General features: G+C 43.4%; 1 protein-coding gene across 1 annotated transcript; it reads right to left on the bottom strand.

Annotated features, from left to right (window-relative positions):
* Positions 1-49: 49 nt before the first annotated feature.
* Positions 50-17,723, bottom strand: LOC117457390 (SH2B adapter protein 2). The gene is made up of 9 exons (XM_034097456.2): positions 17,519-17,723; positions 8,787-9,737; positions 5,823-5,924; positions 5,571-5,662; positions 5,156-5,256; positions 4,897-5,058; positions 4,613-4,815; positions 3,676-3,850; positions 50-2,338 (listed from the first exon to the last, which is right to left on the bottom strand). The coding sequence occupies exons 2-9, from the start codon at positions 9,705-9,707 to the stop codon at positions 2,004-2,006; spliced, it is 2,091 nt and encodes a 696-aa protein (XP_033953347.1). The 5' UTR covers positions 9,708-9,737; positions 17,519-17,723; the 3' UTR covers positions 50-2,003.
* Between the last annotated feature and the right edge of the window lie 1,949 nt (positions 17,724-19,672).

Below are 19,672 nucleotides of genomic sequence, written 5' to 3' on the forward strand. Positions count from 1 at the left end.
TATGTCATGCTGTTGGTGACGTGTGTTGAATAACCGCAGGAAAAAGTGCAACATTTCTTCACATTTTATTCACAGAAATATAAAGTAGTATGTCAAGTACATCACTTTGTACAAAATTGCACAGACTCTTCAAAACTCAGTCAGACAACAGAAAATGTAGCTTAAGAAGTGTTAAGAAAATAAAAGGGAGGCATGAGCAATCTGTGAGATGGGCTCCACTGAGGATGTTTCATCAAGAAGAATCAATCAATTGTACATAAATAAGACTCGATAGGAAAAATGTAATTTACAACAGCTGAGGAATAAATATGTTTCAAAAATAGGATTCAAATTGGCACATGAACTGCTCCGTTCTCTCCTCGACTGAAATTTAAACGTCACCATTGAAGCTAAATGGCCGTGCTTGAAAAGCCCAATGTTGACTCTTGATATGTTTATTCTTTCCGAACAAAAGTTTGCATATGTGTGAAGTACAGTATCTGAAATCTGGCTGCTCTCTATTCATTTTGTAAGGTGGGCCTCGCCAGTTTAAAAAGAAAAAGGTTTGACATTGTGGGAAGTACATCCCTATGTTGGATCAGAGGATTGATACCACTCCATTGAACATAAAAGTGGTAACCATTTTCTTATTTAACTCTTGGCAAAGCATTTCCAAAATGTCAAACATTTCCTTTAAGAAGGTATTTGGACTGATATTGTGTTGTAGTGAATGTCTGTGATGTACATTTTTACAGTAGCATGAGTATTCTGTTGTGTTTTTCTTACGAGTTAATTACTCAACAAGCCCATCACTCTGTCAGTATAAAGTAAAGCAAAAACATCACATCTTCCCATTCAAACATGGCCATCTACTACCCCTAACTTACTGCCTGTCCACACCAGGCCGCACTGACAGTACCAAATACTGCTGCCTCTCTAAAAAGCGAATCCCCGGTCCGTCCAATAAATGCTGGATTTGGTATAATAATAATATCTTCAAGGCATTACTTCAAGTGAACTCCTATATTAACAGCATATCTAATCTACAGGTTATTGATATGATAAGCTTGAATACAGAACCAGCACCAGATGGAGGGACCTCGAAAACCATGTTTTAGAAACACTACTGCAGCACACCGATCATTAAAAATATTTGAGCTCTAATACACCATCACACACTCTTATACAAATAACCCGGTATGACGGCAAAATGTAAGCCACCCGGCCGTATTCATACAAACTGAACATGTGTCCATGTACCATTTCAGTGTTTCTAAAGTGATATGTAACAACATATGACCACCTGTGTGTGTGTGGGTATGTGTTGCAGCCATTAATGAAACTGTGAGAAACAAAGCCAATTCATTATGATGAGATATGCATGATCAGTGTGTTTTAGCAGAAACTGAAGATATAGTAATTACCTGCGTAACATTTAGGGTTTTTTGAGTTTATGTGAGATGGCAAACGCTATGACCAACAGTCTATTCAAGTCCAAGGTAATTGTCAGGCACTAAGACCCTTTAGGCTGTAGACGTTTGAAGAAAAACATGTCCGAGCTAACGCTAACACGCCCAGGGCAGGACCTTCTAGGGAAACCCTGCGGGGACAGTGAGGATATCCGGGACAGACTCAAAGCAGCTTTAAAAACATTAAGGGATGCTCTCGGGGCTCTGAGGGGAGGGGGTGTTTCTTCAGGGTCATTGCAAACCCTCAATCCTTCACTAGGGTGGTGACACAGGCTCTGCTCCCAGGGAACTGTAAGGGTGAACAGGAAGTGGTCAGAAGAAATGAATCAAAGCCATATGACTCCACTTGAAGACTTCCTATTGCTCTCTCCGCCTACACTCATCTTTCTGCTCACCATAATCTCACCACCCTTCCTAAATCAGAGACACAGGAAATTGCCTTGAAACTAAAACAAACAAACAAAACGATGGGTGATCCAGTGATATGGAACGTTTTCATCATCAGCAGAGCTCCCATGTCATCTCCGATACATAACTAAACCCACCCCGGGTCGTTTAGTAAAAAGAGTACTGGTTCTCCACCGCCCGGGCCCTGCGGGTCCCGTCAGCGTCGTGGTAGTCCTCGGACGCTCCGCTAGAGGCCTCCAGCAGGCGCTCAGAGCTGTTGCTCCGGCTCTGTAACCCTCCTCCTACTCCTCCTCCAGTACCTGGGTCACTGCGGGACAGGGAGGGGAGGGTGGTGGGTGAGGAGGAGGTGCTCGAGGAGAGCGGGGCATCAGGAGGGGCCCCTGCAGGCGCTGTGATCCCAGAAAGGTGGAGAGGAGTCTGGGCAGAATCAGTCCGGCAGCCTGTCTCCCTGGTTGGGGTCAGGACGGGAGGGAGAGACACATCTGTAGAAGGTTGCCAGAGGGAGAACAAATACGTATAATTCAATTGAAATCAAATCAATTTGAAGAGACAGTACAGTGCCACAATAAGATATATTTAAAACAGATGAATCCATTCGGCTGATAATTGTTGGTTTATACTGAAAAGCTGCCATCTTAAGGCTCCTTCATAGAGCATGTAAACACAGGCAGTGTGGGCCTCCTTTATTATGCTTTCTCTTGGTGGGCAATAACACCGACCACACTGATGCCAAACATGCCTGACCAGTGTATCAGTGAAGTCTTTTACGCCCTGAATCAAACCCTCGCTCTATGTAAGTATGTGTAGGGTAGGGAGTGCATGAGTGTGTGGGTCCAGCGTTGGGGAAACAGAGGGCCTCTTTGTGACCAGCAGGGTGTGTCAGGGCCGGAGACTCGGCCTGCATGCAAAACTCCTGTGGTATAATCGCCCCCTCACTCTCCTGTACAGGAGGGCATTCATCCCATGCCAGCAGAGCAGAGGGCAGGAGCAGGGCTAGTAGGAGGAGGGGGGGGGGGGCTGGTTCAGTGAGTTTTAGCTCTGAATCTTCCAGCTAAAGGGACAATTCTCAGCTATTCATCAACACACATAACTTTTTGGAAGTGTCTTATCCTCCTCCATTATCCTTTTGATCTTGAGAAGTGTTTGTCAATCTGAGACACTTTTTTGAAACCACGAAAATGATTTCCAACATGATAATATTTCATAATTATAATAATAATAATAATTCAGATTGAGTAAATATCCTCATTAAGATGTTGGCTTGTGTAGCAGTACCAAAGTATTACCATCACAAAGTATTTGAAGTACTTATCCTGTACAATGGCCCATCTCAGAATAATTTTATATTTTGTATTCAAACTGATTGGAACATAAATGGTTAATGACTAATCACTTTAATGTTGCAGCTGAAGGGATAGGTCAAGTGTTATTGCTGACTCAGTAATGTCTGTCACGCAGCAATATCAAGCTTTACTTTGCAAACAATGGCTAACGTTAGCCACCAGAAGCTGCCAGTCTTTCCACACCAATTGAGGCTGTAGCAACAAAACCCTTGAGTGTACTGAAATGAGTAAAAGTATGCCTCATCATCCAGAATATTTAAAAACACCTGTATTGTGTGTCCAGAGCCCTTCACTTATAGTGGTCTGAATGTACTGACCTTTCCAGCAAACCTGATATAAAATATACCACTATTTAAGCTTCTAATAGGAATATATGGAATAATTGGTCAAATCAACATGCACGACCTCTTCAGTTAATTGTAGTCAAAGCTTGTGTGAGGTGGTGTGTGAGCAGTTTTCGTTTATGTGTTGTTTACCTGTTGATGAGCTTCGCTGCACTTGCACATAGGAGCGTAGTGTGATGTCAGCAGAGCCTCCGGACTCGAGGGGGATGGGGTGGGCGTGGAAATGTCTCAGCATGTCCGACACGGTGTGGAACCACAAGTGGTGGACATGGCACTGCCCGTTCTCATTCACCGACAAACGCAAATGCTGGAAGAGAGGAGGAAGACAGGACGTTAACAAGTGAGGGAAAGTATGGAAGAGGGAGAGATGGATGGTAAATAAAAGCGTAAAAAAAGAGACAACAAAAAGACAGAGAAGTGCTGTGTGAGAAACAGGTAGAAGTCAGGACATTATCTGAGGAGTCTCGCTGTGGGAACAGAGTGAATGCCAAGGCTGACACGAGAGGAAGAGGCAGCAGCTGACACTTCCTCAACACTACCGGCTGGCAGGATGTGATGTTCAGGGATAGTATTACATAAGAGAACACAAAACATTACTGCATCTTTTCCAGGGCCAGAACAACTCTGTCTGCTATTAGCTGCTGTGGTGCAACCCAACATGTCACAAGAATAGGCATTGAGTTCATTGAACTGCAGCAGGGAGGTGAGATGAATGTTATTTCATTATTTAAATAACATAAAAATCATCAATTACAATTTGGATAATTGATTTTTTGGTTTGGTTTGCAAAAAAAAAAAAATTGTTGGTTAGAATGTCAGATTCCTCCTTTTTAATTAATATAATTTAAAACAATTTGTTACTGTAGGTCAGACAAAAGAATCAAAATGAAGAACGATATTTTCACTCAGGCAGCATAGCAAAGCCATTTCTTTTTGATTTTCATGTTTTCTGAACTACATTGAATATATATCCGTACAAAACTGTTCAACCTGATAAACTACATTTATATCCCCCTTTCTTCTGAAATATATTACATATTGCCATTTCTCTGCTGTATAGTTGTCTCACCTTGGCTTTGCCCTGAAAGTTGAAGGTGAGGACGTACTCCCCCGGCCTCGTCTCGCTCTGACGAATCACAAAGAGCCCGTGGCTCCTGGCCCCGCCTGCCAGCACCAGCTGAGCCGCGCGCACACGGGACAGAGTACCGTGGAACCATGGGTAACTCGACAGGCTGGCATCCCCGTCCAACTCTTTGGCTCCTTCACTGCCACCTGAGTCAGAACAAATCAACGTATTGTCTTTTTCTGTTTGTTACTAAGGATTCTTAAGCTTGGATTGAGTGTCTGTGTTACCTGCAGAAGAGTTGGAGCTCTGAGCCTCCGGGGACTGGAGGAAGCGCTCCAAAGGCATGTGGGACGGGTGCTGTGTGAAGGGGGGTTCCCTGCAACGGACCGAGGGGGCACTGTAATGCTCCGCTGCTGTAGGACACGGCCTCTCCGGAGCTCGATACACACCTAGGCAAATGTTTTAATTATATTTACAACAAATGTACGTGGATCAACATATTTCAATGTTATGTTACATGTGCTGCAGAAAAGAGTATTTGCTCACCCTCAGAGAGCAGCTCACAGCTGCAGGAGGACACCATAGAGCAGTCTTTGGAGGCTTGACCATGAGGACAGGACGCCAGCTCGATGTCATCGCCGCTGTCACTGTACACAAGCAGGCAGGTCAGGAGAACCGCAAGAACATAAACACATGCACACACGTGTTCTAATACACAACTCCAACACTCATCCACATCCTACAAACACAAATAATCTTTTTGTTTACGTCCTGAACCAACTCAGGAAACTGAGGAGGAATGTTAGTGGTGCGAGCTTCCCCATGTTTGTGCTAAAGCAAGCAGTCAAAAAGTCCACTAATTTGATGATTAATGACTGTGTGTTTTCCCTCTCCCAACCACCCTTCATTCCTGTCTTCCCTCCATCTTCAGCCAACAGCAAATATTTATCTGGTGGTTTACCCGGGGTCTATGCAGTCCTGGATGTCAGCAACCCAGGAGTTTTTCTGCAGGGAGTCTATGGTTTCCAGGATGTACTCTCCCCCGTTTTCCACCTGTTGAGGCAGCCAAACACGATCACACACTGAGCTCTGTTCAAAGGACCACATCAGGGTACAGATCCAATGTTAACTCAGCCAGGGTACGGGGTAACACTTTTTCCAACAACATGTTTAGTGTCATATTCTGGAAGGTGCACTGGGTTTGCAGTTTTACCTTAAGAACGAAAGTGTTGTCCTTGTCAGGCATCTCCAGAGGCATGGTGGTCCTCACCTCCACGATGGCCGACAGAGGGATGCTGACTTTAGGCTTTGAGGACTGAAGTTAACATGCAGACACACAAAGGATAAAAGTTTACATTTAACCAAAATTAATGTTTTTTCTAATGGTTAATAACCAGAGGGAAGATCTATAGGGTTCGACAGTATGTTTAATTTTGAATCTGCATGTTCAAATCTGATGCTGCCTTACTGTATCTTTGACTGTTGCTTATTTAGTTATGACATTTTAAATGTAAACTTTAAACTTTTATAAACTTAACATTTAAAGATGTTTAAAGGTTTCATATGCAAAATAGATTGGGAGCAACTGCTTTACTGCCCGTGATTGCATATCACAGTAAATTGTTGTTGTTTATGTGGCAACAAATCTAAAAGAAAATGCATTACTCCCTGGGTGATACTGTAATTTCCATCAGCGTATTTCCTTCAAAACCAAGATAAGTATTTAAGGACGGTCCAAAGTTAAATTAAAACCTTCATTACATCCTGTAGGAGGTAGCTGTGTCACTTGTAAAGGAGAAACTTTATATTTTTCTACAAAGCTTTTAATTAGGGGTGCAGCTTAAAATAGTTTCACTGCAGCCTCTATGTTTAGTGTGAAACACACCCAACTCTAAAACAATAATTATGGGGCAACATGAAGAGCAATTAACTGTTTCCTGAGATAAAATTCTAACGAAAATAGGCAAACATTACAAATAGAAGGGAAGAGTTTACAGAAGATTTCCGATCTGCAAAAACGACTCAACAACTTAGATGTAATGCAGTCTCTTATTTGTCGATGCGTTTCTCAGCAATTATTCCTTCTGAGTGACCGTAACAAACATAAGAGTTTACAAGTGGCTTAACACAGAAAACATCCTGGCATCAGATTGCCCTCTGCAGAGAGTTGGACCCATGCCATAATCTCAACAGATCCAATGAGTGTGTGTGTGTGTGTGTGTGTGTGTGTGTGTGTGTGTGTGTGTGTGTGTGTGTGTGTGTGTGTGTGTGTGTGTGTGTGTGTGTGTGTGTGTGTGTGTGTGTGTGTGTGTGTGTGTGTGTGTCAGGAGAGGCAGAGCGAGAAGGAGGCTGACTGATGGTCTGGCAGAGCTTTATCAGCTGATCTGTCTGGAGCAACACGGCTCTCCTCTTGATCTGCTGTGCAGCTGGCAGCCATCCACACCCACCATTCCTCAATTTGGAGCAGATGTTAAAAATCACTTCCTGTTGACCATTTCCTGTACGTCTCTACTGCAGATAGCACAAACCCTTTTTCAGTGCGAACGTCTGTTCAAATGTTGAACATGGTACAAACCAACTTAAGCATCTAAGCGTTGAACATGTGCTCCACCATACAGCAGTAACAGCCTCACAGGAAATAAAGGCAGCAACTAAAACCAAATGAGATCCAGGAGAGTTTTGTTGGATTTAATTTGGGCATATAAATGATTTTTTTCTGAATTGGTATAATGTTGGGACTTCAAACTATCTTTAGAGAAATGGTCAAAAATCAAACATTTCCCATTCATTCCAATAAAGCCAGGATGGTCGTGGACATTTAATGTTTTTTTATAATCTGAAAAAAAGCGTTAGCCTACTAGCTCATGGCACGAGCACTTAGCATTCAGTAAAAACCAAGCGACCTTCATGATTTTTTTTTTGTCTTTGATTATCTGAACTTCCAAAGTAATGGGTTTTTATTTAATTTGTGCTGTCGCAAAAACATTGCTTTTATGTAAGGCAAGTAAAAATGTGTCCTTTTTGATGTGCTTCAGCTACTTTTACCCTTTAGTTATTGCATGTTGCTCTGGCTGGTGTGTCGCAGAGAGTGGGTCGTCCCTGTTGCTGTGTCATAATGCAGACAGTTAGCGTGATGCAGTGTGCTCCACAGATTGATGGCACTGGCAGGGACGGAGCCACAGCCAGTCGGCCAGCAGCGAGATTTTATGAGCCGGTTTATCTTTCCGACACTGTTGACTCAGCACTGTTATGATTTGTAAGACCTGAATAAGACGGCAGTGATAAAACATGTCAGAGAGTCTGCAGGGCGGGCCTATGGAGAAGTGTGTTTAATTAACGTGTCACTTCAGCTGTAACCGCTCTGAAGTTTCTTCTAATATCAGTTCATAATCATTGTCCCATGTGTGAATGTTAATAGAACATAACAGACGAAACTGCTGAAGCACAATTATTAAGTTTCATTTGACATGTTCCCCTTGTGGCTTCCTCTCTGAGTTTGGCAGAGCTTTTTAATGGCTCACAAAAACTATATTGGTCCCTATTTTCAGTTTATCACTGGAGACTGTTAGGCTAAGATGAGGAACCAATCAATATTTATTTTTTGCACATGAAGGGGGAATCTTTTCTAGTCGCTTCCTTTTCACAGAAATCAATGTAAGAGCTTCCTCTCGCTCTCTCTCTCTTTCTCTCTGTCTATGGCAGTCTCTGGTCACTCCCCCATCTCCTTCACCCCCCTTCACCACGGCTTCCTCCCACCTGTCCTTACCCCTCTCCCCCTCTCAGCAGGCTTATCCCCACATTCCCACCAGCTATGATCAAAGGACAGTGGCAGATTTACACACACCCAGCTGCACAGCCTCATGGCCTTCTTAAGGTCAGGCGCAATGACCTGGAAATCCCATAAAGAAAAAAGTGAAGTGTGCATGAATCCACGTGACAGTTTCTGAGAGCGGTTCCACTGCACTTGGGGTCAGAGGGGTTGGATCAAGCTGGATTTGTTTCTGGGATTCAAGGAGGGCTACAACTCATAATTATTTTCATGAAATATAATTTTTTTCAATCACTATTTAGGGTTTACTCTACATGTTTCTTTGAACAAATCCCCTAATAAACATCTAATCTAATGATCCATGTTTTTCTGCCTAATTGTTTTTCATGTCTGCATGTGTTTGTGTACCTTGGGTGGCACGTAGAACTCCAGCAGGAACTTCTCGCCTCCTTCCTCCCTCCTCGTCTTCCTCAGCAGGAGGCGGCACTTCTGCCACTGTGCAGCCCCCATACAGTTTGTGTCGTCGGCCACCATGAACCTCAGCGCTCCCTCCCTCTGGATCTCCAGCATCTCAGCCTTGTGGCCCTGGGAGCCTCTGGGAAGCCGCAGCTTATTGGACCACTTCTCTCCCACCGCAGCCTCCACTCCCCCTCCCGCTGCTCCCATTACTCCCCCGTTGGCCCTTCTAAGTACAGAGGGTCCTTCAGGTTCAGGGGAGGCCCGTCTGTGCCACATCTCCTTCACCCCATCCACCACACACAGGCTCATGTTCCTCAGGGAGAATCCTTTCTTGAAGCGAGCTTTTGGGTGACTGACCGACACATCCTCTGAGCTGCGGGACTGTCCCAGAGCGGACACCTTGTGGGTGGACTGGGGGCCTCGGGAGGCGGTGGCACTGCCTGCCCCGTCTATCCCTCCCCCTCCGCTGTCCATGCTGTCCAGGGATTCACTTGAAGCCCCCGCGTCCTTGCGTCTCTGATAAATGTCGTGACCATAGGACAGCGGACAGCCCTGGATTCCCAGGAAAGGAACAATGCTGTACTTGGGCACTGTGTTGGAGCCGTCCTCTCCCGGCGAGGACGCCTGGTTCTCCCGGGCCTGGGTCAATGCGGCAGAGAAGCACTCCAGGAAGTGGTGGGCAAAGTGCTGTGAGAAGCTGGCATCGGCACCAGGCGAGTCGTAGATCGGGTTTTCCAACAGGAAGCGTTGGAACTTGTCGGCGAAGTCTGCAGCGGAGGCTCTGGCATGGAGCTCACAGAACTCTCGCCAGTCTGGCAGCGGGCACGAGGAGGAGAGCTCCGGGCTACCGGGCACCACCGCTCCGTTCATCGCTGGGCCATGCCAACCCACGAGGAGAGGCTACAGAGGAGGAAGAAGAGCAGAGTCAGTGTGGATTCAAGTGAAATACTTCAGCGTGTATGTGTGCAACTCCTGGCTCTGGATCAGACGTACCACACATGTGGATCGGCCTGCATGTGTGATGCTGAAAAGAATAACATATGTGTGAATGAAGCAGACTGCTGAACCAGCATGTTTGTCTTTATGATCATTATAAACATTTATGATGCACTCATTGTCCTCAGTAGCACTACTTGTCAGCATCCAGAGTCCAGAGTCTCGGACAGTTGAAGATGTGATTGAAGGTTTGAAATCCGCTTTTCAACAGATTCGATGTGACAACAGAAGTGAACAGGAATCCAGAAAGCTAGAGTCTCCATCACTTACCAATTGATAGTTTCTGACAAGCACTGGGATTGTCTGAATTGAGTTCTGTCGGAGCAGGTTGACAGCAACTCAGATTCAACACGGACTGACCATACAGCGCATTTTGCTTTTCCATCTCACTCTCTGTTGTTTTGAGTTTTTGAAGTTACTATCGCCAAATCATCCTTACATTCCTCTGCTCCCCACCATGCGTGTGTGTGCGTGTGTGTGTGTGTGGTCGTATGACTCAGCCTTCTCTGGCAGATCAGTGCCACACCACATCACAGCACTGATAACACTCTTCTCTCTCTCTGTGCTCACCACCATTGTGTCAGTAGCAACATCCAAGGCCAGTTTTCACCCCTCTCATCTCTCTCTCTTTCTGTGCTTCAACACATCAGTGACTAATACAGCATCAGTGGATGTCATTGCGCAATCAACCAAATGTTGCTTTGATTATTGTTGTCTGTAAATCGCGGAGATCAAATATATTGTCTGAGTGGGCAGGCAGAGTGACATACGCACGGTTGATGGCAAACACTCCTCAAGCTGTGGGAGCTTATTCTCAGAGCTGCTCGTGCTGCTCTTGGCAGTTCGCTCACAATGTTTGCTCAAATGTTTGCTTCCTGCACTCTGAAACCAAATCATGCATACATTTGCACTGCAGTGGTTCCTGGAATTACTCCTGCATGCAGCGTTATTGTGATTTTCAAAAAGCATCCATGTGGGCCCTAGTTTCAGGGTTAGTGAAAAAAACTCTGTACTGGAATGAAGTCTGACACACACTTTTAACTACAAGCCAATATCTTTGTTTCAGTCCCTTTTCTTTAAATCTATTGCAGATCTGAAACAACATCATGCCAGATCAGAGAGAGGATAATTATGAGGGGAAGTACACAGTGACAGGAGTGTCAGCTCTTCACAAGAGAATCTCCTGGATGTGGCCACCTGGTAGAAGAAAAGGATAGGGTGGGACTAAAGAATAATAAGCCAACAAAGTAAATGTCTCCCTTATCCAGGGGAATCTAAATGTGCCAAATTGTGGTCATTTAGCTCAATTTAAGTTCAACTAGTGTGCAGAAGTGGGTGGTCGGGGGTCTCAAATGAAGCTGTTTGGATTGGCACTGTGTTTTGGTTTGTTTTCTCCCATGGTCTGCCAACAAGGCGGAATCACAGCCAATGGTCCCGGGTCAGGAGCGCTTTCATAACATCTTGTGACAGAAATAACTCAAGAAGAAAGAAAGATACGACATTTATAAAATGTAGTTGTTAAACATTACATTACATTACATTGCATTTAGCTGACGCTTTTATCCAAAGCGACTTACAATAAGTACATTCGACCAGGAAGACACAACCTTGAAGAAAACAGAATCATATAAGTACATCAGGTTTCATAGAGCCAAGTATTTCAAGTGCTACTCAACTGGCTGTAGATAAGCCAGTCCTTTATTAGTATATAAGTGCTCTGTTAGCAGTTCTTTGTTAGTAATTCTATCGCTCGAGGTGGAGTCGAAAGAGATGAGTTTTCAGTCTGCGCCGGAAGGTGTGTAAGCTTTCTGGCTCTGCTGTCCTGATATCAATGGGGAGCTCATTCCACCATCTTGGAGCCAGGATAGCAAACCCACGTGTTTTTGCTGATGGGAACTTGGGTCCCCCTCGCAGTGAGGGTGCAGCGAGCTGTTTGGCTGATGCAGAGCGTAGAGCACGCGCTGGGGTGTACAGTTTAACCATGTCCTGGATGTAGGAAGGGCCAGATCCATTCGCAGCATGGTATGCAAGTACCAGTGTCTTGAAGTGAATTCTAGCAGTTACCGGAAGCCAGTGGAGGGAGCGGAGGAGCGGCGTGGTGTGGGAACATTTAGGAAGGTTGAAGACCAGACGAGCCGCTGCATTTTGGATGAGCTGGATTAAACTGTTGTTAAACTTAATTAATGGCGAATAAATAATTTACCATTGAAAATAATTAACATTTGGGTTCCCAAAAGTAGAAAAGCTGCAGAGGATGTCTGGACCATAATCCATGTACAGATAACTTATTAACATCTGTTCCATTTAGGAAAGTGAATTATCAGTAACTAATGTATAACCAAAAAGAAAAGAGAAACATCAGCTAATAGGATATTTTACAACCTGGCTACCCACAATGTGTTATTAAAAGATTCATTCTAAAAAGAGTTATGAGAAAGTGGTACAGAGATACAATTAAAATCACTTTCCAGCTTCATTTCATTCATGAATCAATGACTCCAGACATCCATCTCTTTGTTCCACCAAGCCACACCAAAGCTAAAGTGTGAAGTGTGTGTGTGTGTGTGTGTGTGTGTGTGTGTGTGTGTGTGTGTGTGTGTGTGTGTGTGTGTGTGTGTGTGTGTGTGTGTGTGTGTGTTGCCTGGGAGGAAGCTAATACCCATTCCGCTATTTAAAACCCGCACTGGGCCCTCTTTCCACAAAAAAAAAAAAACAACCCAGTGAGGTGTGTTTATCAAAACTACTGTCTTTCCGCAAAGATGAGGATGTGTCTCTCTCTAGAAAACTGAACTAACAGTACACCACACACACACACACACACACACACACACACACACACACACACACACACACACACACACACACACACACACACACACACACACACACACACACACACACACACACACACACACACACACACACACACACACACACACACACACACACACACACACACACACACACACACACACACACACACACACACACACACACACACACGTCACTCACAGAGTCAGCATGAAACCTAAGCCCTGAGTCGCTGGAGGAAGTGGACAGCATTAAGGTTTTCTGAGGCTCAGCACGCTGAAGCAGAATACATACTGCAGAGGGAATAAACTAAATAATGTCTGGGACTATAGGGAGGGCAGTGCTGGAAAGTAACTAATTCCATATTTCAAAAACATATATTGAAATACATATCAGCAACAGCAGCAAAATGCAACAATCTAACAGTTCAAAAAAATGAAGAAATTATTTATTTGTGTGTGTGAGTGTGTGTGTGAGTGTGTGTGTGTGTGTGTGTGTGTGTGTGTGTGTGTGTGTGTGTGTGTGTGTGTGTGTGTGTGTGTGTGTGTGTGTGTGTGTGTCACGGGGGACATTTTACCACAGAACAAGTTATTCTAGGATACTTTGTTTTGTTTAAAACCTGCAGAAACAAAAAGTGCAGACCATGTGACATCACTATATAGGTTTAGTCATTATAAGTCAACTCACAAGTTCCGAAAGTATCAAGTATTTTCACTTTAAAAGGTTCAAGTCCATCTCAACTCACAAGTCATTGGTGTGTAAGTCATTATTATTATTTTGTTAGTAGGATTGTGATGGATTTGACATAAGTGAAGGACATGAGTATTTTCCCCCACTGGAGGGGGGCATGTTTTTGCTCCATAGGCCAGCTGCTAAAAGAATCAGTGAGAGTGTGGAGGTGGAGGAGACAAGGGGAGCGTAAAGAAAGGGACGAGGGGGAGCAGAGGCACCATGTCCAGTCTAACATCCCCACGACTCCCCTCTGTATTTAAGACCATTGATGGACTTAAAATACCATAAAACAAGATTGAAGATGTCGAGAGGATCGTTAAAATATTCACCTCCATCCTTCAGGCTCCTGTTTCTCTTCCCTATCTGTTGTAAAAAGCTACCACTCCTGTGCCCCCTCCTCTTCCTCCTCCTCCTCCTCCTCCTGCTGCTGCTTCTTTACCCCGGGGAGCAGGGCTGATATCTCTGTCAGATGTTTGGGAGTTCTGTCTGTAACAGTAAACTGACCGGGAAGGAGATGGAAGAAACATTACTGTGTGGGGGGAAGCTATCAAATGCAGCCTGCAAAACACAACGTTCACTTTATGTAGTTTGAGGAGCCTCACAGGACTGAACTATTCTCCTGATTAATACTGCGGTGTTGTGGCTACTGAGGAAGTGATGCTGTAGCCAAGCATAGCGGATGTACACAGATTTGTATTTTTAAAGCTGTGTGTACACATAGCTCCCTGCACTTAGGGGAATAAACACTACATATATGTAGTTTAACAGAGTTATATCTAAACACATGCTGCAGTTTCATGCCAGCAGTACGCCTTCGGTGATTGGCTGCTGAGGATGATTGGTGATGTTGTGCTCTGGCCCCGGGGAGGTTAGGCCCTGCGATGTTTTCTAAGATTAGCCCGCTCCAAAGCACAGCATACAGCTAGCAGCACTCAGTACAGTACAGATCTGTGCGAACATCTCCAACGCTATGTGAACCCTTCTTATATAAGATGTACACATAAGATATGTCATGTTAGACACACCAAGGTTAAACAGGAAAACAAAACTATGGTATTCATGTTGGTTTTCTGATTAATTGGTTCATTAATAAATGATTTTGATAACCTTTTGATATAATCATTCAAACATCTCACAGGAATTGCTGGCATATTCCCTTTTATGGGAAACTCTTTAAAGAACATAATAGATTGAGGCAAAAAGGTTGGTAATTGGGCTTTACATTATAATTTCTTTCATTATCAATTGGTCTGATGATTATTTTTTCAATGAAAAGGTTGTTTACTCTATGAAATATGAAAAAAAGTCACTACTCACTACTTCAGATACTAAAAGCAAAATGGAGGCTCAATTTGCAGCTCTAACATATAGGTGATAGAGATGCAGAAATCAGAAGAAACATGCAAAAGTAGAACCGAAAGAAAAATAGACTGACACAGGAGGCAAAGTCACCCTGACAGAAAAGCGCCTCTACTCAAGATGTCAAAAGACAGGATATTACAGTTGACATCCAGGTGTGTGTGTGTGTGTGTGTGTGTGTGTGTGTGTGTGTGTGTGTGTGTGTGTGTGTGTGTGTATGTGTGGGTGTGTGTGAAAAAGCAAGAGACACAGAGAGAGAGAGAGAGAGAGAGAGAGAGAGATAGAAGGAAACTTTGTGGAGCACCTTGGGAAGTGGAAGGAAAAGCAGAGATGGAGCCACATGATTTTAAAAAAACCAGAAGGGAGAACATTTCAGATAGAGAGATGGATGATTGATGGGGATCAGACGTTCTAGCAGGAGGAAGAGCAGACGTAGGGGTCAGCACTGATAGAGCCCCTCTTTTTGATCCGTCCACTTCAGAGCAGCCGGTCACTGACCTTCGACCTAACCCCTGATAACCTCGCCCCTCCCTGATTCAACCTTAATGTTGTCTGGAGAGTTTGCATCAGTCCGGATGCGACACAGGACCACCAGAGGGGAGACTGTCTCCATCATGAAAGTACACTGGTCCAGACATTGATACGTGTGGCTGCTTAAAGCTATCTGTGTGTGACAGAGTGGACCAGTGATAATAAACCAGACTTGATGAGAGGATGGAGATTCCTAAGCCTGAACACAAACAAACTGACCCAATCTCTCCAGAGGGCTGTTTTCCACCACTTCCCAATATATGTAGCATGGCCTCATCACGCAGATATTAAATACATTAATCAGCGTGTCCTCTACCAGCAGGCCCTCTCTGCTGGTTTCTCTGGCGAGCGGCGACAATGTAAATATTGAGTGAGCTCAGGCCTCCATATGGCGGCCAGTGATAAAGGACGCAGCGCGTGGGAGATGCACATTCCGCCACCGACTTCCATTTCCTGTCTCTCACCCACCGGCTCTAACTAATTTCACAGATGACCACAGGCCTCTCGCAGAGGGGAAACTGTGCACAACCTGTGTGAGCATCAAGTGTCATTTACTGAAACAGATGTTTTTTTTATTTGGGGACGCAGAGTGGAGCTGGGATAAAAAATATCCGAAAAATAATCTAGATTGGTTCTCGCAACATGGCTTTTTGCACTTTCTGACATCGTAAGTCTTTGTGCTTGGTGTTGGATTTTGTATACTAATCATAGCCAATAACAAACTGTGTATTCATACAAATTAGTTATTTGTTGTTTGGTCTGTATAATGTCGCATATTTATGAAAAATAGAGCGAGAGAGAATAAAAAGAGGTGACGTCTTCAAAAGCTATGGGTCCAGTTTAATCTCAAAACATATTATATATGTATTGTTAGGGAAAGCCAGCAAAGCCTCACACTAGGCTTGATCAATTACTTCACATTTTTTAATAAATCAATAATTATAGGTGTTTATATTTATATTCTGCCTTCTGTTATGCCATCAAAATAAAATATATGATGTAAAGGCCTACTACATACATTGTTATGTATTGGATTGCATTATAGGATCCCCTTGTTATTCTGTCCACGCTATGAAGGATATAAAACCTTGGGTCAGCTCGGAATAACTATCAAAATTGTAAAATGTAATAAAATGCTTTAGAGGGATGTTGCTTACATCAAAGCTTATATTCAAATATAAGACAATATAGGGTGAAAATGAGGGAAGTCAATACTAACCTGTACCAATAAGTCATACAATCTTACTGAGGAGTAAAGTCAGAATATCACAGTGATTTTAAGGCCTAGAATACATTTTGTGGTCATCTATCAAATTGCATTTTATTGTAAGGTGTTTTTATTATTCTGTCTAAAAAACTCAACTTGATGTGAATGATATATTTTATATTTAGATCTTTGAGGGACGCTGCTTAAATATCACAACAAAACAACGTACAGCTATAGCAAATTATCATAATGTCTATAACAAAGGCAAATAATGAGACATTTATTACAACATAGTGCCAGAGTCGCAGTACAGGAGTATCATATAAGAGTGATGTGATGTTCTCTATAACAGCAGGCCTGTACTCTGTTATAATCATTCTTATTAGGCTTCATATTAACTGACTGTCTCATGTAGACTATAAAAAGATACATGAGAGAAAGTCAATAGCAGGCCAGAAACAGGCCTACTGCAGGCCCAGAGAGCCTATTTAAAGCCAACAGTGGATCGTTGTGCTGCGTAATGGACTTCATGAATGGGAACGGGCTGCTGCTGAATGGCTCACAGCTCCAGGTCCAGAAAGCAGGAGATGAATGGGAGTCACGAGTCGGTACTCTGACTCTGGATCATCTCGAGCGGGCCTCACATCACATCAGGCCCATGAGTGTCCTGTGCATGACAAGACTTTAACCCCTAAAGGCTATTAGACTAAATGGATTATCGGAAAAGCCCCTTTATACACCCTCGTAAAGCCACCCACAGCCTCTGTTTTCAACACCTTAAAAACAAGCCGATCGCACTTGTTCTCTGCCATCACAAATGCGCTTCCTAACAGAGGATTCATCACGGACAGTGCGTGGGGATGAATCGGGTTTAACACCAAAACACAGCAACCTGGAGGTGTGTTGTTGTTGTTGTTATCACGATGCTCGGCTCTTTCTCCGTACAACACATGCGCATGAAAAGGCTCTGCAAGATGTCTCATCGCTAATGTCAGGATGGTCCTGACGCGATAAATAAGACATAAAACGCAGCAGCGGCTCTCACCTCAATGCAGGACTGGTGTCATGACGCTGCTGTCTCTGAGGGGGTCCTGGCTTTAGATGTGAAGATTTGTTTTTGTTCTAGTCAGAATCAATCATGGTTTGTATTCCCTCTCTTCATCTGGTGTCCTCCTCGGTTTATTTGCGCTCACAGCCGGTCAGCTCCATCTCTCAGCTCGACGCACTGTGCGGCTGTACCTTTGGCTCTGCTGTCCACACACACTCACAAGTCACAAGCAATCACACGAAATGCTACTTCCGGTAAATACTTTCACAATAAACCTCCAAGTTGTTGGTCAAATACGAAACCCAATGATGTTTTTTGCATTTGGGGGACAAAGAGATGCTGTTTTTTTTTTTGTCCAGGGGCGAGAGTTCCATACAATAAATGTAAATAATGTTAGGTCATTTTGTCGCAGGCAACTGACGTAGTAATTCACTGGATTGACGTACTTAAATAACAAAGGTATAAAAATACAAATATGTTTCGAAATGAGGAGCTGTACGGTGTTGGACATTAAAAAGATATCAAGTACTCATTTATGACATTTTACATTATTGCATAGCTAACTGGCTGTGCATTGAATCAAATCATCTTTTTCCCATAATTACTTTCTATATTATACATAATCGTGCCAGTAGAGATATGGTTAACACAAAATGTGTTTTCCTTCTTGTAATTACTTGTATTACCACAATTGTTCTCGTTTACTCTTGTTGAGATGTGTTTAAGGCATCTACTACACGCACATACACGATAGGTACTGTTACCATGGTTTCCATTCAACTGAATTGTCATTCAGTTTTGTTTAATTTCATCATTTCAACTGAACACATTTGAAATGTGGGAATAATTATGGGTTTTGAAACAGAACTAGTTGTTGATATTCCAGCACTCTACTTGCATGATGAATCTGTGCTGTGTAAGAGTATGTTGCTTGTGAAAACTGTTTGTATATGATCATTTCCTGTTTACTATCATTTGAGGGACTACAACACACAGATAATGAAAAAGATGGATATTCACATGGATATCGTGAACTGAGAATACATTGTGGTCCAGACAAATAATGCATTGAGTTTTGATTCCTGAAAAGCTGACATTTTAAAGAAACGCTACTAGAAAGCCATTCAGACAGCCACCAGGAGAAAAAAAAAGTGGAACCATTCTCAGGTAATATGGTGTCACAGTGTGTTTCCTAATAGATGAGTCACATTTGGTAAAACTCTGTCGGCTTTTATTTTGAAGGCCCAATCAAGAACTGTCATTTTCTGTCTGTCTCTTGACCGCAGCTTCCTTCACTGGGGGGCGTGAGTGCGTGTGCAGATCCAATGAGTGTGTGTGTGTGTGTGTGTGTGTGTGTGTGTGTGTGTGTGTGTGTGTGTGTGTGTGTGTGTGTGTGTGCGTGCGTGCGCGCGTGCGTGTGATCTATTAACAGCCAGCGATGACTGACCTTAAAGGACCACGCCCTTTTTATTGTTGTCTTAACTGTGAAAAAAGGAACTCGTGAGTGTTTTGAAAAGGCACTGTGTATATGTGTATATATTACACATATACACATATACCCATCTAGACTAACAGTATTGACTGTATGGATAAAGCCTTCTTGTATGTTTTCTCACTTGTTATTTTTAAACTGACTCTTTGATGAATTACACTTACATGTTGTTGTTTGGCTGAATGAGACCTTTCCTCGTGGCTAACTGAGTGGTAAACATCACTTAGCCACGCACACCTTCACTACTAATCCACTTTGAGAGGATTGAATCTGTGGCTTCCTGGCGGGGTTAAAGGCTAAAGAATAACGTGGTCAGACCAGAGACAGGTGGCAGTGGGAGAGGAGAAGCAGCTCTAAAAACTCCGATTATAATCTGCATCTGCTTCTCAGTCAGAGCTCTCTGACTCTGATCTTGTTTGGCCAATTTATTTTCTCAGCTGTTAAGCAGCTCTAACCGATCCTCGTAATGATTAGCAGTAGTAAAGCATTTCATTGAAATGTTGCCAGCTTTATATCTCAAAGTGTCCCAATAGGAAACAGCTCAGGGATTCCCAACTCAAAACAACAGACTCTTTACAGATGATCTTCTGTGAAAAGGTCCACGGAAAATAAAGCCACTTCCTGTTAATTACTTGTATTCCTGTTAATCCCTTATGACA

This window comes from Pseudochaenichthys georgianus, chromosome 13 (assembly GCF_902827115.2).
Source record: "Pseudochaenichthys georgianus chromosome 13, fPseGeo1.2, whole genome shotgun sequence".
NCBI classification, from domain to species: domain Eukaryota; kingdom Metazoa; phylum Chordata; class Actinopteri; order Perciformes; family Channichthyidae; genus Pseudochaenichthys; species Pseudochaenichthys georgianus.

Coding starts and splice junctions, on each gene's coding strand:
- LOC117457390 (XM_034097456.2), bottom strand. CDS start 9,707: ATGAACGGAGCGGTGGTGCCCGGTAGCCCGGAGCTCTCCTCCTCGTGC. Junction 5,663..5,822: donor ACAACACTTTCGTTCTTAAG/GTAAAACTGCAA, acceptor CTGCCTCAACAG/GTGGAAAACGGGGGAGAGTA. Junction 3,851..4,612: donor ACTTTCAGGGCAAAGCCAAG/GTGAGACAACTA, acceptor CCTCTCTTCCAG/CATTTGCGTTTGTCGGTGAA.